The sequence below is a fragment of the Brienomyrus brachyistius genome, chromosome 6 (assembly GCF_023856365.1).
Source record: "Brienomyrus brachyistius isolate T26 chromosome 6, BBRACH_0.4, whole genome shotgun sequence".
Classification (NCBI taxonomy): domain Eukaryota; kingdom Metazoa; phylum Chordata; class Actinopteri; order Osteoglossiformes; family Mormyridae; genus Brienomyrus; species Brienomyrus brachyistius.
In genome coordinates this window covers 17,337,541-17,362,480 of record NC_064538.1, presented here as the reverse complement: position 1 = coordinate 17,362,480, position 24,940 = coordinate 17,337,541, and the positions used below count along the sequence as shown (strand labels likewise).

Genomic DNA, 24,940 nt, shown 5'->3' with positions numbered 1-24,940 from the left:
CTTACCAGCCAGACAAAACATCATTATATTCGGAAACCCACCCCCCCCCCCCCCTAAATACTTTGGAGTGATATAAGGCATCTGAAGAGGAGGAAATAGTTTTATCTGGGGAACAGGCATTTACAGATATTTCTGTATCGGACAGATTGTTTACCCTGAGAATTAACCATAACTTTCCTGTGACAAAGAAGTCTTACGTAAATTCTCATGAACCTCCCTGAACCCACACATGAATATACGGTTTCATATTTGCTAACACAGACATGTGTTGGACTGTCTGCTACTTTAGAACAGAGCACACGATGGGGTTTGCATTCAAAGTGCATCGTGGTTGTATAATGCCAAGTGAAGGAGTGTCTGAATTAACGCGCAACTGAAACCTGCGTCACCCGGGCGTCATTTTTCGAAAGAACGAAAGTCACAGATTAAAAATTAATGGATAGGACTGCTCAGCAGAAATGTAGGTGCTGTGTAAGCACTGTCTGCTTTGGTCCTGAATTTACACTAAGCTAGGCCTCTCCAGGGCTTTTTGCGGTACCACTACAGCAGAAAACAGAAGATGACACCACACAGGTTAAACATTGCAAATGGCTCCGTCGCTCGTTGGCTACCGGGTATCGATATGGGGAGACAGGCCACCGGGATCCACGAATGGCAGAACTGAAGGGCTGATCAAAACAGTCCAGCGCATGCGAGGGGGCGCATGCGAGAATGCAGCCACACATGGCCAATCGATAGCGCCATTTTGGCTTTAACCCTCCCCCTGTTATTTGCTGTCTGTGTGCTGGACCATAGTCCTGGGAGAACGTTATTTTGTGCCGCTGTGTACTTGTATATAGATGGTATCACAATAAAATCCACTTTATTGTTATTATCATTATCATCTTGCTGCCTGTAAGTTGCACCGTGGTCCTTGGGGACTTTATTTCGTGCCACTATATACCTATATATGGATAGTAGGACAATAAAACCCACTTGAGTTAATCGGGACTATCCCTGCTTCTCATTGTGTTTTGCTTTTGAATATCCAGAAGAGCTGAAACCCACACCGGGTGGCATATCAGAGGCATCTGTTGCCCCACCCATTTCCAGCTGGTATTCCAGTTGTGGGAGAAGCGCGACATGATAGGGCACATCGATGGCCACTGGGGCAGAGGGATGCATTGTGGAGGATTTTCTTCTCATTCTGCGCTGTAGGCTGGAGTGGTGGCTCTGAGGCTAGGGATTTGTGTCAGCATTCGGAAGGTTGCTAGTTTCAATCCTGTGAATGTCTGAAGTGATTCTACTCCGTCGGGCCCTTGAGCAAGGCCCGTAACCTGCAATTGCTTCATCCTGGGTATGACATTAATGTGCATCTGGCCCTGCAAGCAGGCCCTCCAACTTATAGGGGAAAAAGTTGGGGGTTGGAGGTAGGATTGGTACTCCAGCCACTGGGGAATAGTGTGGTGCTGAGGTATCACTTGTCACATGGATACACTCAGGTTCTCATCCCTGAGGTGGTTTGTCATGTGGTGGGTGTGGCAAAGTGCTGTAATTAGTGCATGCTCCTTACCTCCTCCTCACTGCCACTGGTGCGAAGCCTCAGTTTGTCAGCCATGTTGAATCACAACCCCAAATGTGATATAGCGGCCAAGAACATCGTTGGTCTTTTCAATCACTGCATGACTCACAATAGCAAGAGTTTTCATTACAGTTAACGCATGAGCACAGGTCTAGGATGTTTTTTACTTGGCAGATGAGGGGTCCAGCCTAATAATAGTTGTTCAAATTACTCCCAATTAATGACAGGCAGCCGTCTCTTATCAGAACGAAACTACCTGAATGCCTGACATTCCCTATTCATTACAGTGATTTTTTTTAAATACATGAAGCATTTCTTTGTCTGCATTTGTATGCCCTTGTCTAACTTCTGTGAACATAACCAGCCCAATAACAACCTCACACCGTTAATGTGAAGTTTATCATTTTGATAATTAACCAACGAAACTTTTGGGAACTGTAAATTCCAGATGAACCGTAACACCAGCGAGTAAACTGTACAACAATTTAATGGGTAACTCTAGATTCAATACTTTCAATATGTACACAAAAAAAATCCTAATATGTATGAAGGCAATTTCCTCTCTTTGAAATGTTATGCGTTGTCTGAATGAACTATGCAAATAATTATAACTACATCATACAGCTATTCCACCTCCGTTATTTACAATGCAAACTGACTGCTGCCGTATCTATCCCCAAAACCCAGCATTTGCCTGAATCCATGAGTGATCCTTTCATTGGTAGAAAGGTCAAGAGCTTTGGAAACGGATGGAAAATGTGACGTTGGAGGTTCTTTTCGGCCATGGCTGATCATTCTCCCAGATTATTTTTGGTGTTGGATGGTGTTACTACTGGTTTCTGACCAAGGGCTTTCTGGTGATAACTAGCAGTGAGATACTGAAGCTTCAGAGTGGAGATAAGAAATCGGTCATTATCCACATACCACAGGGATGAGCAAAGGGTCCACTGGCCTGAATTCCTTTCGGTCCAGGCTTTTGAGGTTCACAGATATGCACGGTCTACCCTGAGAGGCTGAGAGCATAACCAAGGCATGCATTGAAGTTCACCACCACACACAAATGTATTATGGGTAATTTAGAAAGGCAGCATATAGGTCAATGAGTTAGATGTCTGTGCTTGTGATCCAAAGGTTGTCAATTCAAATCCCATCCTAAGCAGAATAGTCACATCTGTCAGGGCCCTTTAGCAAGGTTCCTGACCCCTCCCCCCCAGCCCAGCCCAGGAGTGTTAGATGGACCACTCTCACCTCTATATATGTCTCAAAAAGAAGAACAAGGGGGGGATATGGACAAACACATTCCAATGTACTTGGATGTACTTGTAACTACCCAGTCCACCAACAGTCCACCAACAGGCCACCAGACAGAGATCTTGCCTTGGGTGTATATAGCAATCCCAGCTATATAGGACTTTACAAAATTTCACATTCCAGTGAAAAAAAACATCGCTTCATTAAAATGATCAGCAAGAGACCTGTAACACACAACTTGTGTGTTAAAATAACATTCTGGCCAAGTTTCTAAAGTACCCCAGTCATATAAAATGCTTGTTTTCTTTTAGTTGCACAAGACAAAGATGTTAAGAGCTTTACAAACACACACCAGAGACGTCCAGCTGGAATAATAAACTGGGGGGGGGGGGGGGGGGGGTAAATGAAATCCAAAAAAAAAGTAATTGGAAATTTGTGTCAGTGCTACATTAGAGAAGCAGATGTGAATGAGAAAATGAGATTTAAATAGCGAGCTGAGGGTTGGCTGGCCAAGTGCTGGCATGGCTGGGATAAAACCGCATGAAGGCCAGGTGGGTCACTTGGTCACGGGGATACCGGCAGGCCGATAACCAGCAAATCTCCGGCCAGGACGGGGGCGGGGTTAGACTGAAGGGGCTATCGGGTCCTTCTCAGCTTTTCATCTCAGTGAAGAAGAACTGCAGGAAACTCGCTGAGAACATGAAACCATGTGACAGGACGTTCAGGAGCAGGCAAGCGTCTTACGCAATTCCTGAAGCGCACACACAAAAAAATAATCAACACAAGTTTTACTTGACTAATGGGTACAAGGCTTTCCTTCACAAAAGGAAAGGATCGTCTGAATGTGTGGCAAACTGCACGGGCACCCACATTTCACTGTGAATTTATCAGTCCATACTGTTTTACAGCCAGGAAAATTCTCTTTTGTGATTGACCTGATGGCTAGGAAGCAAAAAAACCAGTGTCAGAACATTTATGTTAGTCATTAAGGTAATGAATTAGAATGAATTGGAGCGGTGAGCAGGAGTTTAAGAAGGAAAAGAAATATAAGGGCATACAACCTGAATCCCTGGGGAGGCTTAACATTAAAAAATGAAGAGGATTGTATGTTCTTTCAGGAAGGAGAGAGGCCTTCGAACGTCTGGTCTTAATTTTTAGGGATCTTAGGATAGTGGGGGGAGGGGGGGCAGGATTTACGATTTTTTTTTTTTTGCTCTTTGATGAGCCAACTGATGTCAGAGGCTGAGACTTGCCGGCAAAGGCTGTATGACGCGCTGTAGGGTCACAGGCCTGATTCAGCACGACGCCGTGGGGAGCAAAACCTCCACCCTCGGGAAATATATAGAGACATGGTGAACACATGAACCCCCAGGAAGGCGGCGGGCTGCCAGAGCCCTTCACAGACCTCCCACCCCCCCCACCCCCTTACTCCCCAAAAGTGGTTTCAACACAGCAGTGAAACTGAAGAAAAAGGCACGTGTCCCACCAGACCCGAGCTGTCGGGAGGCACAGCACAGGAAACAGTGGGGGCTATCCAATGCCCCATCACTTTCTCCTCACATACCACTGTGAAATGGGCCCGGCTCTCGAGTGTTACTTGGGGGATCCGGTTAACCAAGCTCCAGACGGCAAATGGATCTCCAACTTTCACCCACCGCTGAGCCTTAAATTTGGGTGAACCGCCGTCGTCGGGCCCGGCTCAGGAATCTACCATATTGGGATGATTTAAGCCCAGCTTTGTGACATGAGAGAGACTTCATGTACATATTTAGGAAAGGCTGAACTTAGTTCAGGATTACAAGGAACCTCGTCTACCGCATCGCTCAAATGTGCTGACGAGAGCTGGAGCGCGAAGGAGAATGAGCTAATATGGCGATAGGATTTAAAACATGAACTGTAGAGACTTTTAATGTTTCCCAACACTTCCATTTATGGAGTTTGCTACATGTAGGAGTCTTTTACAGGCTTGTTCAACCCATTCGTTCATTACTTGAAGGCAACCTTCAAAAGCACCCAGACTGGCTTGACGTTCAGTTACCATCGACACGCCAGTAATTCCAACCAAAGTGTGGAGTCAGTGTTTAAAATGACGCACGGAAAGTGCCCGACGGTAAAGGTTGTGTACGCAGCCATCTGGGGGCCTCCCTTTACAACACACGTGGTCTTTCATCTCCGCGATAAAAAACAAAAAGAGAAATCAAAAGGAATCAGCAGGCTGCCAAGTGCGTTTCAGTGAATGAGTGGGCCAGGCCGAGACAGAACACGAAGAACGAGAGCAGCACGTCGCAACCACATACAGTAAAATCTGAAAATCAGGAGGGCCGCTTAGGTGCCACCACATTTTAACCCGTCTCAGGCAGACAATATTTACCAAACCAAAATGAATCACCCATACACATATGAGCAGAACGCCATGCAGTTGCTTCACGCCACGATTAAAAGCAACTAGCCTCTCAGTCAGATGACACTGTCCTCCTTGACCATACGTACTTTCTCTCCTGAATATGATGCACAACACAGCTGATGAATATGAAACACTGAAGCAGTAATCAGACGCTAATTGCTAATGTGACATAACACTGGGATGTAACTTGTCAATGAAAATTGCAGCACCGTTCAAATAGTTGCAAACTGCTACATTTGTGCCCTTGAGGTAAAGTGGGCTATCCCACAAAAACTAAGTTTTGAGAAAATGAGCTCCAAAGCTGAATTTTTTTCAAAAAAAAATCAGTGTGCCTATACCCTACAATTGATATATATCATAGGTAGCACAGAGGTATGACTTAGATAATTTATCCAATTGAAAATATTCAATAAAAAAGGGGCAGGGGTCAAAAATGTGGGATAGCCCACTTTACCTCTCAAGGGCACATTTGGAGAGCTAATAATAAAAAAAAAAGTGAAAGAAGAATAAATGAAGACTGCCTTTTGGGGTATGGGGGGCTCCAAGCCGGAACACCTCCCCACCAAATATGCTGGCTACAAGCCTCACTTTGATATAATGACTGCACAGGGACCTTCAGGCAAAGGGAGGATGACTCAATGCCCGTCACCTTCCTGAGAAGTGTTGGGATCACTGGCATATGGAAATCTGACGGGAAGCCCCTTGTTACGCCAACCAGATGGGGAAAAGGGAAACTGAAACAAAACAGTGTGATCACCATGGTAGCCAACTATCCAGGTTAGGCAAGGTCAGCGAGGGTGGGGGGAACAATGACCGGTAAAACAAAGGCTACATGGCAGCTTGTGTGTATATCATATTTAAGATCGTTTAATAACAGATGGTATTTGCCGCTGAAAACACACGACACTTCACAGGCACTGGATGTTGTTTGTAACACCACAGTAACTCAGACCCTGGGGCACCCCCCCCCCCCCCATGACTCTCAGGCCCCATTAAGCAAAGGTTTCCCTGCTGCGCCCCTGGAACACAAAAAACACGCCCTCCATCCCAATGCAGGTAATAAGAGCGTGGTTTACTTAGAAAAATGTATAGGTTCAGTGAACTGTTTATACAAGGAGGACACACAGAACAAAGCTGGCACAGACAGAAAGGATGCTTTGCTGTGTGAGATCAGACCCCGACTCGCAGGAGACCCTGATCATTTAACAAAGGTAGAACAACCTAATGCAACATCCATGGTGACGAATTTATTAAACCGACCTGTGAGCGGCTGCATTTCCTTCTACAGCTGCATTTTTACGGCGTGTAATTGAATTTATTTAATTTTTTTTAAAGTTATGGCAGCAAAAAAAAAAAAAAAAAAAAAAAAAAAAAAGCAGTACATCACAAAAACCATGGATGGTACGGTGAAAATACCTCGGCTTTCTGACAGGTTTTACAGGAGGAGGTCTGGTACATCCGAGCGAGTCGGGCAACTCATCAGAGTACGTGACGCAAATGAAGTCCTCAGCAATTGCTACTCAGAATTGAAGAGATTGTTTCCAAAACATTTCCACAAAATGGAGAACTTCTGGTCCTATTACAGTTATGAATATTTCCTCATTTAAAAAAAAAAAAAAAAACAAGGAAAAGTAAAAATATATATATATATATACCGCATCAGCAATCTTGTCATTTCAGGCACACTACTAAATTGCGGATTACCTGAATACAAAAGTTCTCTTTTGTATTCCTTCGACCTTGTTTTCTTCCACTTTTCTGGATGCAGTAACTTCCTGTGTGGGGGGTGTGGGCACCTCTTAGAGTTCACTTTGGTTGCCATTAATTTCCCTTTCAGTCTGCACTGTGTCAAGTTGTTGACTGTTCTTGCATGCGGTTTTTATTTTTCCCCTCCACAGGGCAGGCATTGCTGGGAAGGTCGCAACCATGTCCTATACAGTCATCATGATGACAGGTATTTCTCTTTATATATATATATATATATAAAAAATATATATACATGAACATAAAAACACTCTTCACGAACACACTGATAAGAAAAGACTAAGTACTGTGCAGTACTTCAGCATTGCGGCTCCAGCCCAGATGAACCCGGGTCACTGTGATTGGTCGGCGCAGCCTTGCACCGGACTGGCTGCCGCCCCCTCATCATTACTGCTGTCCACTTCCTGGTCCATCACGCTCTCCTCGTCCAGGCACTGGCTGGTGTAGTTGGTGATCTCCAGGAAGCCGCTGGGTTCCACCACCACGTTTGACTGGCTGGAGTCAGGCATGATCGAGTACTGGGGGATCACCTGGAAATTAAGGGAAAAGAAAAGGGGGACGTTACCAGCCAGCTTTTGGGCCTGGAGCACCATAATCACACAAACATTGGAGGTTGCAATCCAAGTCAACTGAGACGGAAACTGGAGGGACTGGCTGACTCAAAGCCAAGTGTGAATCTCATGGCTACCACCTCTACTCCTCAAGCCCTGCGTGCTGCTGTGGTGTGACCTTAACCAAGATGTCCACAAACATCAATAAACCGAAGCGATGCTGTAAGGAAGAGTAGGTCAAAATTCCCCCAATACAAAAGTGACGACAGATAAAAATCATGCAGCAAGTTATTGCAACTAAAAGTGGTTCTGCAAGTTACTGAGTCATGGGTTATTTCTCGTTAAATAAGTAATGACTTATATGTAGGCCTCTTTCGTGCGTCGTTTGTCACCTGTTGTTAGATTCACCTTATGTAGAACCTGGTAAACTTCTGTTATGTCCTAATATTAAACCACACAATTGGTTTAACAGAAAAGGTAGGTACTTTTTCCACATCACTGGTAAAGGGTAACATTTGCAAATAGTGGGTCAGTTGGAGAACAAGCAGCAAAATATCTCCAGGATAAGTGTCATGGCGTGGGCTGACACCTGACGAGTGAGAATCTCCTGCAACGGTCATCTCCTCTTTCAAAACAGAAGCTGCTACAACACTGGAACCGACTTACATGAAGAGGAAACAAAACAGAGCTTCAGTCTGAAAACGCTGGCATACAAAGATGACTCAGAAATGCTAAACTTTAGCGTTGATGGAGATGAATGAAAATGCGCAAGTTCTAAGAGCACAAAACCCAAGAGGGAAAGTAATGAAGTCAACTGCTAGACTGCATCCACCATCCCAAGACTAAGACCACAAAGCCAAGACCACAGATGGATACCAGCTGAGGACAAGTTCCCTAAATCAGCGTGACGGACACGGGACCCTTCATCCAAGGTTCATTCATCAACCCCAAGGAAAGTTCTGAGCAGCAAGACCTTAAATCTGCAGAGTGGCCTGTAGGATCAGGCAATTTCTCCGGTGCCTTTGAACTGCCGTTCAAGCGATTTTATTTAGAATTTATTTAGCACTTTAGTCTAAAGGAAGGCAAACAGCACATCAGAATCATACTTGATGGCATGGAGGCGATTAGCTGTAAGTGCAGCTGCACTGAGCTTCTAATGAATGCCTGGGTACAAGTTTAAACAGTACATGAGTCAGGGGTTACATAGCATCTTCCAAATGATTAATTCTGCATTTGACGGAGGCTCTACCTGTATGACGTCGACGTCTTTGCCCGCCTGCGCGGCCAGGCTCTGTATTCGGGCAAATCCGCCGTGCGTCGGCTTGGAGTGGCTGGCGTGGTGCAGGGCAGCCCCAGAGCTGCTGATGAGTTGGCTGGACGCCGCTGGCGCTGCCACCACCTGGGTGCCGCAGTCACTGGACGAGTCCACCACCATGGGCTCGGCGCCCGGGTCAATCTCCGCCTCCATCATGGAGATCTTCAGGATGTCCGACACGGACGGCTTTTCCGGGGCCACGCTGGGCCCCGAGCTGGACTCCGGGAGAAGCTTGGCAGCCGCCTCCCCACTGCTGCTCACTGGGGGCGAAGGGTGGCTCCCGAAAGTGATCTTTGTGACTGTGGCACCTTGAGTGATGATTGGTTGCTGGATCTACCCAAGAAAAAAAAAGCATGGAGAAGTTATACCACTGAACACAGCAGCGAACATGAGGTCAGGGTTATCACTGCTAACAAAAAAACTAAATATATTCATAAACCGAAATGAGATACAAAAATAAACTGCATTAAGTTAAACAAAAAAAACATAAATATTGCTTCCGAAACTAACAAAATAAAACAAAACACAATACAATTACCATTAATGGTGTAGTTTTTAATAATTAGTAATTGAACATTTGTTTGAGGACATCGGTCAAATAATAAAACTACTGAAATTACTATGAAACACTAAAACAAGCAAATATATAACTATGTATGTTTAAAATAAAAACGAATAAAACCAAACTGAAAACTAGCAAAACAACTTGATTTAAAAAGTAAATTGAAAGCATAAAAATGAAAACAAAATCAAAAATCAAAACCATTATAACTGCATCACGTAAGCCACATGCAAATGGGCGGGGGGTAGTTCCCACCTGGCTGGGGGAGGGCTTGTCGGAGCCCACGGGATGGTGGGCCTGCAGGGGTGGGGGCTGCGACAGCTGAGTGTGGATGGGCCGGTTGTGTGTGCTGGGGGCCTGCTGCAGCTTGGGTAGCTGAGGAGTATGGGGGGGCTTCATGGTGACCACCTGCACCACAGCCTGGGTGCCCTGTCCCCCTGATGCTGGCCGCTCCTTCAGCAGGAGCGGCTGGGGAGCAGGAGGGGCAGGAGGAGGAGGAGCGGCCGGTTTGGACTCCTGTGGGACGACTTCCTTGGAGGTTGGCTGAGCACCTGCAGATTTGATCTGCAACAGCTGCGTGGAGTGCGGCACGTGCCGACCCTGCTGCGCAGGCGGGGCCTTGGGCTGCTGTGCTGGGGGCGGGGCCATGGCCTGAGACGACCTATAGAAAAGGCCTGTCTGCGGGTCTAGCGTATCACCCTCGAGCTCGCTCTCCTCCAGCACCACCTCCTCCACCTGCTTGCTCTGGCTTGCCTGGCTGGTTACGGCCTACAACACAGGACAGGACAAACAAGACTCCGATGTAATCAAACTGTGCCACCCCTTTTAAACGCCAACAGGAAGTGACTGGCCTGTGAACCCTGGATCACATCCCCTTTAAAAATTACACGCGACAGCCCACCTGCTGCATAACACGCGTGACCGTCACAGCCGTGGACGTTGGGACGGACTTGACCACCACCGGGGTCTGTGCCGTGCTCTGGGAAGATGCCCCCTGCTGCTGCGTGGAGGAGAGGACTGGCTCAGCCCCGCTGACGGACCCAGAGGAACCACTGGCCTTTGAGAATTTACCTGCCCAGGGGATTCAGACAAGCCGGTCAGTGGTCCGGTTTTGTCCAGAGAACAATCATGATACAGACAAGTAACACCAGACAAGTTCCCACCTATCATGACTACGGAAAATTCAGAGGGTCTTATTAAACCCAGAACCTAAAGGCCATTTCTCCAGTAATGAGCTTTGTGTCGCTGGGGAACGCAGAAACGGGACAGGTGTTTCTCACTAGGTTGTGGCAAACAGCCATTCGCTGACCACATGCGGTAAAACATCTGAAAACGCCATCAGACTTCCTGTCAGCCATATATGACAGCACATCTCTAATGACATAACTCCTCCAGCCGTTGGGTGGGATCCTACCGGCAGCAACATATTCTGGGAGCGTGTCTGTCTCGGCAGGGGGGTGAACCGGGGAAGCTGGGGACTGCCTCTTCTCCTGGGCCATCTGGATGGGCACCGCCATCTGACTCAGGTCGATCGTATGCTGCCGAGGCTTGGACTCCACCTTCTCCTTCACTGCAGCGGTGAGAGGTCAAGTAAGCGACAGACAGGCAGGGGGTGCTGTTTTCAGGGGCTCCCCCCCCATATGCCCTGGGGCATGTCCACCAGTTTCAGGCACCCTATTTAACGTGCCAAACGAAAGCTCCCACTGGGGCCCTGTGCCAACACTGTGGAAATCCCCAGAACTTCTCCCTCCAATGTTATTAAAAGACACAGATACTAAAACGTCAGGTTGTGAATAAGCTGCTGTGATGTAAGCAGGGCGTGGGAGGGGATGACATCATGGCAACATGATACATTACACCTGAAGCATGGTACCTGTTGTTTGCTGAAGTTCTAGCAAAGCTTTGATTGTGGAAGTAGCAGACTGGGACTCCCCGGACACGTCCTGGTAAATAATTGTCGGACTGGCTTCTACTGAAACCTCATGGTCAGTCCACTCCTGCCCCCTAGAGGTTATAACGTGCACTACAGGCTGAGAATCTGGGGGAAAGAACAAATCTGTATTAGACGCTGAAGCCGAGGAGGTGGGGAGGCAGAGGGGTATCCAAGCCTATCCCGGCAATGGGGTCTATTCCCAAATTTACCAAGGGGATCGCCCCGCAGCCGACAAATTTTACCAAGTATCCCTTTAGAACAGACAAACAAATTTAGAGGCCACCAGTATAGCAACATTTAACAAGGGGGCCTCCACCTGTAGTCCTCTGATTAGAGGCATTCTGAAAGTGTCTGACTTACCGTGAGGGCCATGCGACGGGTCTGCAGAGGGGGAGCTGCTCTCAGCGTAGGCCTGAGGCTCCTCCTTCAGCGCCCCCTCCTGTACGGAGGCCGGAGCTACCTCGGCAATACGGGAGACCTGCTGCAGCGTCTCGCTAACCAGCTGCCTGGCCTGTTCGCTAACCACAGTGGTCTGGAAATTCACCGGCTTGGGCTTGATGAGTACCTTGGGGGACAGCAGGAAAAGAATGTTTGAGAGTCTACCAGCATCTCACAATAAGCTAACTGAATTCAAAATACCAAAATGTTGAGAGACCCTCCTCTGACCTACTTAAGGGCTGCTGACACTGACCTGCGTTTTCCCTTGCTGACCATAGACGATCTTAGTTGGTATGATCTTGGTGGTGGTAGTGGGCTGTGCTCCTGAGCCTAAGCCCTTGGGCTGGGTCACGATCATCTTGGTAATAGGGCGGGAGGCAGTGATGATGGCTGGCTTGGCCCCAGGGACAGCCTGAAGGGTCTTCTCACCCTGTGACCCCAGAGAGGGACGTTCAATAATGCCATCTTATTGGTGTTCCATCTAATTTCCTAGACCAGGATTTCCCAACCCGGTCCTCAGGGACCGGCAGGCGGTCTAAGTTTTTGCTCCCTCTAAGTTCCCTGCCAGACAATCCACCAGGAGCTGGGAGAGCAAAAACATGAACCGTCTGCAGGTCCCCAACGACTGGATTGGGAAGCACTGTCCTAGACATCATATAAAGCCATTGCCTCACGTACCCCAGCATTCAACAAGGTGGTGACCACGTTCTTCCCCGGAAGACCCTGAATGGTGGGTCCCTTTCCTGTCGTCTTCTGTACAACAATAACGTTGGGCTTGGAGGTCATGGGGATGGTGGTTATCTTGGTTGTCGTACCTGTGTCGGAGTAGTAAAGGCACAATGTAACCATGCTGCACCAAAAGCAAATCACACAAATATGCAAAGAGCACCCCCTGCTGGTCAGAGAGGATGGCTTCTGGTCACATGACTGCCTGCCAGGCATCCTTTCCCACTTCTCACCAGACACTATGCTGCTGCTGATGATCTTGCCGCCAAGGGTTGCCAGAGATTTTGGCACAACTGTGATGATGCTCCCGCTGGTCGTCTTGACGTAGGTGGCACCGGCTGGGGAGTTTGCCACCCGCGCACTGATGGTGGGACTGACAGCTGGCCGCGAATATGTGGCTTGTGTACCTACGTAAAGGGCCCGGAAGTCCGTTAGTGTGCCTGTGAGCTACAGCTTGGTTGCTGGAGGAAAACGACGACAGAGGGTGCTAACCTGTCGCCGTGGAAACCAGCTTGGTGGTCATGATGGCCCCGTTGCTGCTGACGACCATGATGGGTGAGGCGCTGCTGCTGGGCAGGGCAGCCGACGACGGCTTGGGAAGGATTTTGCTGGGCTGCATCTGCTGGGTGATGATCTTCACACCTGAGAAGCAGCAATGAATCGTTATCCCCAGAATTCAAGAGCAATTTAACATCTTTATTAGCCTTCAGGCAACAGCTGTGTTGGAATGCAGTGCCAAACAGACGGTACAAAGCAGTGCAAAAGCATGGCGATATGCTGATAGCATGAGTGATGCAGTGCAGTAACAATGCAACAAAGTGACCATCACAGGTTACTGAAAATAAGATGGCTTGGGAAAAGATGCTCTTCTTGAGTATGGTGGCCAGTTTTGTGAGGCTGTAAAACCTATCCGACTGCAGTTGGGTGAAGAGTTCGTAGCTGAGATGGCAGATTAATCCTAATTTCAGCAGCAGTTAAGGTCAATGGAGGGTCAATACAGGGTATGAAAGATTAGGCCACAAGAGTAGGGAAAGTCACCTAAGCCCCTCAGCTGGAGCTCACCTGACTCCTGCTTGATCTGGATGGTGGGCTTGCTGCCCGGCGGGGTGGTGGCCGACTGAGCGGCGCCGAGGGAGGAGGCTATGGGGGAGCCCTGGGCCAGCTGTTTGGGGGACTGCTGATGCTGCTTGGGGAACTGGGCCAGAATCTGGGTTGGAGAGCCCACCAAGTTCTTTGGCGAGGGCAACCTCGCAGTGGCCACCTTGACACCAGCTGAAGAGGCGCCTGAGGAAAGAGCAGAATGAGGACATTCGGTCTCTGAGGCCATGGGCCTCTATAGAACATCCTCATATGAGTTTTACTTGTATAAAAAAAAAATGTCCTGAGGGCAGAATGAGAAATGATTGATTATCTAAAGCAAACAAACTGTAGAGGAGGTGGGACCAACTAAATCAGGTGTCTTGGTCCAGCCTCCTCGAGTTGCTTGGACCCACCTCCCCTATAATCTGATGGTTCGGAGAGAGAACCAATCACTTTTCATTCAGCAAGTAAAACATCCACGGTCATAGGAAAACAATGGGAGATGGCGCTCACCCTGGGCTATGGTGGACATGACCACCGAGGGCGTAGAAGAAACCACTGTGGTCACGGCAACTGTGGCAGGGGCAGGCGAGGGGCTGGAACTGGCTGGGATCACGACGGTCTGTTTCTGGCTGGAGGGGGTCGGCATGGAGGTGGACACGAGCTTGGACACCGCGGCGTAGTTGTGTGACTTGGAAAGGATGTTGGGCACAAAGCTGGAGCTTGGAGAAGTGGTCACAATAATCACCTGGGAACAGGACATCACTGGATCAGCACAGTGCTAGTCACAGCTCAGCCTTAGCCAATCAAAATCAACAACAGCTGCCTGCTGGGAGGGACAGACAAGGCTTACCTTCTGTGTGGTGGTGTTGGTGGTCTGAGTGGTGGGCTTGGTGAAGGTGATCTTGACGGGCGACATGTGGGGTGGCAAGGAGTTGGCGATGCTCTGCATGATGTTGCTCATCTTAGGGCTGCCGCTGACAGGCACCGTGATGGTTTTGGAGATCGGTGGAGCGGGCTTTGGGACCTCCTTCAACACCACGGGGGAGGAACTGGAGGAGTTGGTACGCCGCCGTTTGCGTGGCCTCTCATCCTCATCAGAACAGCTCACACCTGAGGAGAGAGGGTGGGCTGGTTTCTCAGCTTCAAAGCAAGAGAGGAGAAAAACACATTCAACTATGACAGTCACTTCCATAGATACAATGAGCCACAGTGACATCTGCTGGACAGTGCTGGAAGCACACTTGTGAATTTAACAAAAATCTATGACTTGGACATAAACAGTCTGCTAAACTGAAAACAGGCATATGACGACTGCAATTTTTATCATTTGGACACAGAATACTATCAATAACCACAAGTCCCTCAACACCCCCCTCCCCAATTCCTGGAGGGTAAGGCGGACTCACTCTTCACATAGACTGTACTCCCGCTCGGCAGTACCACCACGTTTGAGGCTGGGCTGGCAGGCCGGGGGGACTTCACGATAGCGGTTGCTGCAGCACCACTAGGTGCAGTCACGCTGGTGGGTGTGGACGAGGTGCTCGTGTACGAATAGCAGACAACCACTGGGAGGTGAGTAGGGACAGAAGTAGATCAGTGTCCACCATCCTATATAGCCAAAAAAGGGGAGAAAGCAAACTTGGACATAGCGGAAACAGTTACCTTCTTTATTTCCCGTCTCGGTGGGCAGCAGGAGGGAGGCGTTCTGGTGGGCTGCCGCATTCGCCACCGCGTTCGCTGTGACAGTGAATGCTGTCTGGGGGACCAGGCGGGGCATCAGCGGGACCAGTCTGCGTCCCTCTATAGACCATTCTGAGGAACTGTTGGGCCCGGACATGCTGGGGGTGGGGACAGGCGTATAGAGTTAGGTTTTCATTGCTGACTGCAAACGGTCAAGCGGCTTCGAGACAAGCGTCAAGCTGAGCCGCGTTACAGAAGCGTGCGACAGACAGATCCAAAGATGGAGATGATCCAGGTGATTCTTACTGATAAGCGATGGTGGTTAAGCGCTCATCATTCACCGCTCTGCGGACTTCTGCGCGATGCCGCTCAGTTGAGATGCTGAGAACGAAAATACTTGCACATTCAGAAAGATCTAGAAAATGCATGACTGCTCCACAATAGTCCTCTAATCAGACTGCCATCACATATTTACTGTTCACGTGAAAAGGCCAGTGATTTTTCTGTTTGTGCAAATACAAAGTGAAATCCAACACTGAATACATTTCTACCCAGTTACTGTTTTTTTAAAATCGCGAATATGTAACCGGATATTTTATTTGCCAATCATCCATCCATCCATTTTTCAAACCGGTTATCCTACTGGGTCGCGGGGGCTCCGGAGCCTATCCCGGAAGCAATGGGCACGAGGCAGGGAACAACCCAGGATGGGGGGGCCACACTCACACACCATTCACTCACACATGCACTATTTGTCAATCATTTAAATTACAAATACAACACATTTAACAACAGTTTCCAGTACAATGCAAAAACAGCTATTTGTTATTTATTAATTACTTAATCTATGTATTTGAATACACTTTAAAAATTGTTTGCAAAAAAGTAACTGGTGCTCCACTGTGTGCAAAAATACAAAGCAAGTTTTATATTTACACTATAAGGAAAACGTTCTGCTGCTGTAAAAGGAAGTTACCATTACATCCATAAGCATCGTCATACAAATGAACAAGCACACACCTAAGGACTTTTGTGAGTTCTCCAAGAAGATCCTTCTTATCCTTGGTGAGGTCCCCTTGGGCTCGAAGTGCTGTGATAACCCCAGCATATGCTTCAAGCTCTGAAGGAGGGAAATTAGTCCAATTTAAATAACAACTCTGTCTAACTGATGTTCACGGTTCATTGTTGACAACTTTGCTCTCCAGAAAATCTGCTTATCACAAGTCACTGTACCTGAAGAGATTTTTCCCCTTTAAATTTTTACACCACACCAAGGTATACCCTTTTATACAGTGCTGACACAGACAGACCATTACTTTTGCACTTGTACAATCCTACATATGTGATTATATGCAAAGATACCCACACAATCTAAAAACAAGCATAGTGAAATGAATCTGTATTTGACATTTTTCTCAAGCATGAGAACAAGTACATAAGAATGAGTTGTTCTGGTAAATTCCCCCTCTCTCTACTTTTTCAGAGACATATAGACATGACTGCTTAGTCATATATTCATCCATTGCCCCTGCAGTATTTTTAATTTTTAGCCTTGTGTTTTTAAACAGTGTGGAGTTCGCATAGAAAGCACCTTCATGTTCTTACCCAGCTTGCGAAGGATCCTTTTGCATTCATCCCTGCTAAGGTCAAGTATGGTGGGCCACACCACAGGCATGGTGCCAGCCAGCTGCGGCTTCTCCTGCTGGATCATTAACTTCACAGAAAAAGCACAGCTGTGGGAAGGAGGATGGTGCGTCAATAAATATTCAAACATGGACACTGCCTCAAACAATAAGCAAACAAACAACGTTTCAAAATGATATTTAAATGGTTTCTTTTCCCCAGACTTACAACTTAAGATTACATAATTGACATGTTAAAATTATCAGTTTTTTTTTTTAATTGCCAACTCAATGTCTCAATGACTGATGGTCATTTTACGTTATATTATAAGCCAAGAGAAAAATAACCACTTTACATGTAAATAATGTTCAGCCAGTACCATATAATACGTAGATTCGCGATAGTCGTTACGCATGCGGACACAGCGACCAAAACATGCCACAGTGACTCCAGAGTCTAAGGCGTGACCAAAATCGTAGAGCGCATTGATAATGACATGGTAAATACATTTTTTAAACAAAGCAATCGATTTTTTTTGCTTACTAGAAATCCACTTTTCCCCATATTGCATTTGTCATTATACTGTAACACTGCTCTTTAATTTCCTGTTCATTGCTAGAGAGGTAGATGATGGGAACTAATCAACATTATCAGGAAAAGTGCAAATGACATTTCGGTCTTATAAAAAATGCTTTTGGTTTAATTAACGGTGGACCTTAATTTATAGAGTACCGCGTTTATAGCCGTAATTCTTTTATCCCCGTGCACAAACGCGCCCCCCAAAATCCAAATTATCCGCCAAGCCGCTTATTCATTTTGCTGATTTTCCCCACAGCCGCTACCGCCTTGGCTTGCAACATTTTACGAAGCACTGACCCACATAACCAGCTGACAATTTATTAAAATTGTTACATATCTAGTTAGAACTACACATCCAAATATTAATCATGAAAAATGAGCCCAGTACTTAAACAACCATTTAGCATCCTATCTGGATTCCGAAAATAATGTAGCAACCAAGCTAACATCCGAACATAAAGTAAGAAAAAATATCGCGTTAAACGATATTGTCTAGTTATAAAGAGCTGTAATTAAATATTTGGTCTACAGATACATAAGAAGCCAGCATCCATTCACAGCATCTTGCTAACTACTCGATATCGATAATAAAAAATATATAGCTACATAACTTTTCAGAAACAATTTACCATTCAATATTGTTCCGAAAGCAATGTCTTGGGTTTATTCTGGCTTATGAGGCTGCTGTGCTCATTACATGTTATTCCAATAATCATTCGGCTCAGACAATTCGGATTTTACAGGCTACCATTTTTTATTGAAATTCCACCTCAGATCCTTCATAGTCCTTCAATTCCGCCATGATTAATCGACAACAAAGCACCAAGGCCCCAGACAAAGGTGTCCTAATCGAGCCTTAAAAATACTCACTGTTTCAGAAAAACATCACCAAATAAAACATACGTTTCAAAATCAGAAATACCAAAGCAATTTTCAATATATTTGTTTTCAATGATTTCTTTGGGATAGTGTTCACATAAGTATAATAACTTCCGTTTTTGAAAAAGGCAACGCGTTAAACTTTCGTTTTGGTAGGACCCATTTTTTCATTGTTTATATCTTTTGTGCCTTTTTGAAGGTACCATTGCTTTATTATTTGCTCCACATGTAGAAGTGATTTAGCGTGTTTGTTGTATAAAACGCTGAAGTGCAATATAAAATATCAGTATTATAGAATAAGATAAACGCATTTTAAAATCACCCCCAATGCTGCCAGTATTGATGGTACAGTAGAGTTCCAAGTTAAACAATGACCAAACCAGCAGATTAAATTAGCTATTCCAGTTTTATGTACAATATTTAAATATAAGATTACGATTAATTTTAATGACACTGGCAGTTTGCTATATATAGTTCTAAATGTGTACTTTCAATACCCTAGCTAGCTACACTTGTGGTAGGTCTATCTTCACAAAATGCCGACGACTCGTTGACTACAGAAAATGGTCGTAGGAAATGAACATGGAGATAATTCTGTCACATATATTCGCTCCATATCCCTTCAACGGTAATATGAAAACAATTATACAAGTAATTTCCAAGTCCACGTTCTATATTTCAATACTGTACAACAGTACAAGACATTCATGAATGAAATATATGCCTCCGGTATAATGAATTTCTGATGCATTCAATTCAGTTTAATGTGTCAGGCCCCTTACACTCAACAATTTCGGAAATGGAACCAATAAAATGATCACAACAGCAGTTAAAAGTTGTGCTCTATGAGAAATTCGAGCAAGTACAGATCACAAGACGAGAAAACATTTCAAAATCCCACAAGAATACACGACAAGTTATAAATATATTGTGGTTTGAAAAGAAAATAAATATTTTGGATTTTCTAGATCAGTATGTTAATCGACATCCACCCTATCACAGTATATGGAATAATGTACAGGTGTGAAAGGATGGATGGGAAGGTGAATTATATTATTTTTGAAAATAAACCGGATTAAAGAACGGAAGTTAGTGCTTCAGTATATATATATATATATATATATGTGCGTGTGTGTGTGTGTGTGTGTATATATATATACACACAATGTGCAAATGGAGCAAGTTAGGGAAACATAATATTAACTTTACATTTCTAAATGCATACATTAACCTAGCGTGTCGACTGTAATGCTGACTGTGAAAGTGACATCTTTCAAAGGCCGTGCGAGACGGAATATAAGCGGACTTCTCATGCTTTTTGAAAATTATTCAAAATAGACAGCGAGTGAGCGGTGCATTATGGGGCGGAGGCGGACCGTTCGCTTTGACTCCTCCAGGCCACTCACAGCACTGTCGCACAGCTTCTCATTGCTGCCTATTAAATTCCAAAATTGCAACACCTAGCAAGATAAATAATTTACTGCATGAAAGTTTTTTTTGGTATCCAGTGTGTAGTTGTAAGATAATTTAAACTGGACCAAACGTAACAATTAACAATGCCGAATTTTTGCGCTGCCCCGAATTGCACAAGGAAAAGCACCCAGTCGGATTTAGCTTTTTTCAGATTTCCAAGAGACGCGGAACGGTAAGTCCGAGATCAAACAAGGGTTTTATAGCACTGAAAAGCTCATTTAGCCAAAGCGCTGTATTACACGTGTGGAGGCAACGTACTTTGAATTTATTGTTGTCGCTATAACTGGCTGTCAGCTGATATTAAATGTTACATTTCCGGAATATGATCTGTAAAAATGTCCCACTATTAGCAGTTCTAGACTGTATATATACAATTACTATAATATATTTGTCCTATGTGCTAAGAAATTCCGATGGCTACTTAGCTAAATACTAGCAACATTGCTAGGAAAGGAGCATGCCAAAAGTGTCCCACGCATGTTCATGTTACACAAATGCATATCAATGATTGTAAATTATCTTGAAACTTATAATAAGCCGTAATACTATACAACAAAAAAGCGTTTGCAGTGTATTGATTGACATGCAAAGCCTGCAGAGCGAAAAGTTAAGTCCGGGGCTGGTGCGCATACTGCACTAACTGCGTTCTCCAACTCCATCTCCTTTCCTTGTCGGCGTGAAATGAACGAATAATATCGGGCTCTTTGTTTCGCGAGGCGGGGTTACCGCGTTTGTTAAACAGGATGAAGATTTTGCGCTGCCGCCTTGTTTAAAACGTCGTGCGTTAATGCGAAATAGATATTTTGAGCAAGGTACTGCAGTACTTTGTCAAGCGTCCATGTGCAATAAACAGATGAAATGTATAAAAATTTTTCAAATAATGCAAGGCATAGGTCTGTGGATGAATCCTTTGCTATGTATTTGGAGTATTTTAGTTATACTTTACTCCGTCTTTATATTGCAATATTTTGTAAGAATAGTACACACCTGAGTTTTAAGTTACATTTTATTACATTGCTCTATCTTTATACTTATAATATTGGAGAATGACTGTTTGATCTGCTATCTGATCATTTGGTTAATTTTACTTTGTGTTTAGGTGCAGACTTTGGGTAGAAAACTGTCGCAGAGCTGATCTGGAACAGAAGACCTCAGACCAGCTGAATAAACATTACAGACTGTGTGCAAAACACTTTGAGACATCTATGATATGCAAAAGTGTAAGCAATATTTCATATTTGGTTTTATATATAAGGTCATAGTCACAGTTCTTCTAAAAATGAATCTGCAAAATTAAAAATCTGCTCATAAATGTATAGAAATGTTTCCAATAGGAATGCTCCTCACATTCTCAGTACTGTTGTCTTTCAGAGTCCATACAGGACAGTCCTGAAAGATAATGCTGTTCCAACCATTTTCGACTTAACGAGCCACCTTAATAATCCACACAGCAGGCACCGAAAGCGGATAAAGGAACTGGTGAGGCGTTTAACTGTTATGGCTGCCTTGTGTATGCTCACCTGTGTATGTGCCCTGTAATGGACTGCCATACCATCCAAGGTGTGCATCCGTCCTGAGCCGCATAATGCCTGGGAGAGACTCCAGGTCCTATGGTGACCCTGACTAAGATAAGCGGTTCGGAAACTGGATAGAATGATTTACAAAAACCACATGAAAGTCTTTTTTTTTCCATCAAGTGGGTTACATTTTGTAATATGATGATAATGATGATGATAATAATAATAATATGGTTTTCAACAGACCGAAGAAGAGTTAGAGAAGATGAAAGAAAGGCGATGTAAGTGAACTGTAGTATTTATTTAATCCAGGTTCCAGGTGGTACCAGTGTATGCTTTTTTTCCAAATGTTCTTACTTTATTTTCCCCCCAAAAACCAGTGGAACCCTGTACTGAATCCACAATGATAAACAACGACAGTGACATCACAGAGGGCCAAGCTACCAGTGAGGACCCGCCCGCATTGACCGAAGAGGAAAAGGAAGTTAGAGACTACTTGAAGTCCTTGTTTGAAATACTCGTGGTTTTAGGCAAGCAAAACATTCCCCTGAACGGACATGCCGAAGAAGACAAGGAGAGCACGTGTTTCACACCAAGCAATTTCCAGGCGTTGTTAGAGTACCGCATCAACGCTGGAGAGGAGGTCCTCCGGAAGAGGTTTGAGTCGACAGCAGTCAATGCGGAATACTGTTCCTCCACCCAGCAGAAGCAGATGCTGGAGGTGTGTGAGAGCTGCATCCGTGAGGAGCTCCTGCAGGAGATCAGGGAGTGTAGGTTCTTCTCGCTGGTTACCGAGGACCTGGTCGAGATCACTGGGGAGTGTCACCTTCCGCTGTTCTTGCGATTCGTGGATCAGTCTAACTGCCTCCGGGAGGAGTTCATTGGCTTTCTGCCATTCGAGGGGGATGAGGAGACCCTCACGGAGAGACTACTCTTTGAAATCACTGAAAAGTGGGGCTTAAACATGGAATACTGTCGGGGACAGGCTCACGTGAGCTCGGGGGTATTTACCAAAAAAATGAAATCGGTAGCCACCAGGCTTGCAGAGAAGTATTTATTGGCGGTACACACACCCTGCTCCACGTGTGCCCTGAACATTTACCTGGCAAACAGTATAACCTTGACTGGTGTCCAGATTGTGATGTCAACGTTCAAAAAGATTGACTCCTTCTTCAGCAACTCCCCAGTGTTGCAGGCTGAGCTTGAGCACGCCATCTCTATATTCTACCAGGGCAATGAAGAAAAAGCCAATGACCTCAAGGAGACATGTCATACCAGTTGGACGGAGAGGCATGACTCTTTTGAGTTGGCAGTTGATTTCCTGGAATCCCTTCTTCTCTGCGTAGACAGCATCCATGACAACGAGGACTTCAAATGGAGTGATCAGGTCACTGCTGATGCCTACATGATCTCAGAAGCACTTGCGGATTTCGAATTTGTTGTGACATTGGTCGTGCTTAAAAACACTCTGTCATTTACCAGAGCTTTTGGCAAGAACTTGCAAGGGCAAGCGATGGATGTGTACTTCGCTGCCAACAGTTTAACTGCGGTCTTGCATTCGCTTAATGAAGTCATGGATAACGTGGAGGTCTACCATGAGTTCTGGTTTGAAGAGGCAGTCAACCTGGCAGCAGCTCTGGAGATACCTGTGAAGGTTCCTAGGTTATACTACAGGAAGCAGCGTCCAGAAGCAGGGATGGAGATCCAGCCAGAGAGTTACTACAAAGAGTATCTGACCATTCCAGTGGTGGGCCATGTCATCAAGGAACTGAAAGATGTCTTCTCGGAAAACCACCTGAAAGCTCTTAAATGTCTCTCGCTTGTTCCTTCTGTTATGGGACAGCTGAAGTTCAACACTTCAGAGGAGAACAATGCTGACATTTACAAGAACGACCTGCCCAACCCAGACACCCTTCTGGCTGAGTTACACTGCTGGAGGATCAAGTGGAAACACAGAGGCAAGGAGATCAGTCTTCCCTCCACCATCTACGAGACGTTGCAGTTATCCGAGGTCAAGTTTTTCCCCAATGTATATGCCTTCCTCAAAGTGCTTTGCACACTTCCCGTCCTAAAGCTGGAGAACACCAAATGCAACACTGCCCGGAAGCGCTTTAATGCTTATCTTGCAGACACGCCTGTCAACCACAGGTCCAAGAGTTTGGCGCTGCTCAACATCAACTACGATATTAAGCACGATTTGGATTTGATGGTTGACACATATACTAAAATGTATCAAGAAAAAGAAAATGAATAAGATGCTTTTTTAATTGTATGTGTACTTGAGTTTTGTTATACCTTTTTTTTCATATTTTTATGTGTAAGAAATTGAAATACAAGAATCTTTTTTTTTTTTTTTCTTCGCTGTTATTCATTTCTGTATTTGCTGTTTGCAAACAGAGATTTCCTGGATATTTAGGCTAAAGTTTAAAACGCAAAAATGTTTACTCAAGCTATCTATGAAGGTGATACCATACCGTACCATAGCTGGTTTAGTCCTTTTACTGTGGTACATAAACTTTTAGTTGTGTGTTATATTCAGGGATTGTCTAATTTGGATTCTGACACAGGTGAGTGATATGGTTCACACCTCTCCACTTTAATATAATAGACATTAAATTATAGTAACAGGGATTGTGTGCAGTGGCATAATTGAAAATGTAATTACTTGCTGCCATTACAGGGTCAATGCAATGTCTTGTTAAATACTTTTAGCATGTTGGGAATAATATAAGTAAGAATGGAAAAATGCCATAAAACCCATGGAAATATTGCAGAAAGGTGAACAATGTAGCAGACTGTCAAGGAATTATTCAAAATACCACGACTTGGTAAATGTGGTAACACATTTAAATGATGCAACTAAAAATAATTAAATTCATATTTTCTCATGACAGAGCCTAAAAATCAAAAGTACGAATGTATTTTGTTTGAAAATATAAAATGTATGCCTCTTGATCTGTTTAAAGGCTGTATGATAAGTGTAGATTCATTTCTAAAAGCAAAATGAATAAATGATTTTGCCAATGATTTTTGTCAGGAATATTTTACAGTTGTGTTAGACTTTTAACATTTCATATTTCCCATTTCTGTATCAAAACTGTTTAACTGATTCTTTGAATGTTCCTATTAATTAAACACTGACAAAACAGACTTCAGTGAAAATGCCCCAGAAAGTCAGTTTCATGTTGTGCTTTTCTGATATTTTGATCATATCTTCTTGTCCAGGGTCCGCAGCTATCAGACTGGCAGTAATACATACACTCCCTGGCCACTTTATTGGATATTTCTTGCTAGTGCTGGGTTGGACCCCCTCAGAACTGGCTTAATTCTTCGTGGCGTAAGTTCAACAATGTGCTTGAAACCTTCCTTGGGACTTTTGTTCCCTGTTGGCAAGATTGCATGACGCAGTTGCTGCATATTTGTCGGCTGCACCTTCATGATGCGAATCTCCCACCACGTCCTATAAGTGCTCTGTTGTCAGCTTGAACCAGTCTGACATCCTCCTCTGCCTTCTGTATTTTCAATAAGAGAAGCACCGCTCACTGGATGCGTTTTTTGCCAACCCATTCTCTGTAAACCCTAGAGATGGTTGTATGTGAAA

The 24,940-nt window shown here is 45.0% G+C and overlaps 2 protein-coding genes across 4 annotated transcripts; one reads left to right on the top strand and one right to left on the bottom strand.

Moving 5' to 3' along the window:
* Nucleotides 1-6,267: 6,267 nt before the first annotated feature.
* emsy (EMSY transcriptional repressor, BRCA2 interacting) lies at nt 6,268-20,473 on the bottom strand. Of its 3 annotated transcripts, none has more exons than XM_049017238.1 (20): nt 20,455-20,473; nt 16,874-17,001; nt 16,289-16,388; nt 15,575-15,649; nt 15,251-15,426; nt 14,995-15,153; nt 14,439-14,728; nt 14,099-14,333; nt 13,568-13,789; nt 12,998-13,147; nt 12,739-12,912; nt 12,458-12,594; nt 12,033-12,209; nt 11,702-11,906; nt 11,282-11,446; nt 10,823-10,978; nt 10,310-10,479; nt 9,664-10,176; nt 8,781-9,179; nt 6,268-7,510 (listed from the first exon to the last, which is right to left on the bottom strand). In XM_049017238.1, the coding sequence occupies exons 2-20, from the start codon at nt 16,977-16,979 to the stop codon at nt 7,313-7,315; spliced, it is 3,807 nt and encodes a 1,268-aa protein (XP_048873195.1). In that variant the 5' UTR covers nt 16,980-17,001; nt 20,455-20,473; the 3' UTR covers nt 6,268-7,312. The 3 variants fall into 3 exon arrangements, with proteins under 3 accessions (XP_048873195.1, XP_048873194.1, XP_048873196.1); XM_049017237.1 differs by lacking the exon at nt 20,455-20,473 and adding an exon at nt 18,100-18,403; XM_049017239.1 differs by lacking the exon at nt 20,455-20,473 and adding an exon at nt 18,100-18,402 and having other exon boundaries at nt 14,439-14,698.
* On the top strand, nt 19,585-24,366 carry thap12a (THAP domain containing 12a). Its single transcript, XM_049017240.1, has 5 exons — nt 19,585-19,994; nt 20,922-21,042; nt 21,194-21,301; nt 21,584-21,620; nt 21,720-24,366. The coding sequence occupies exons 1-5, from the start codon at nt 19,906-19,908 to the stop codon at nt 23,591-23,593; spliced, it is 2,229 nt and encodes a 742-aa protein (XP_048873197.1). The 5' UTR covers nt 19,585-19,905; the 3' UTR covers nt 23,594-24,366.
* Nucleotides 24,367-24,940: the final 574 nt, after the last annotated feature.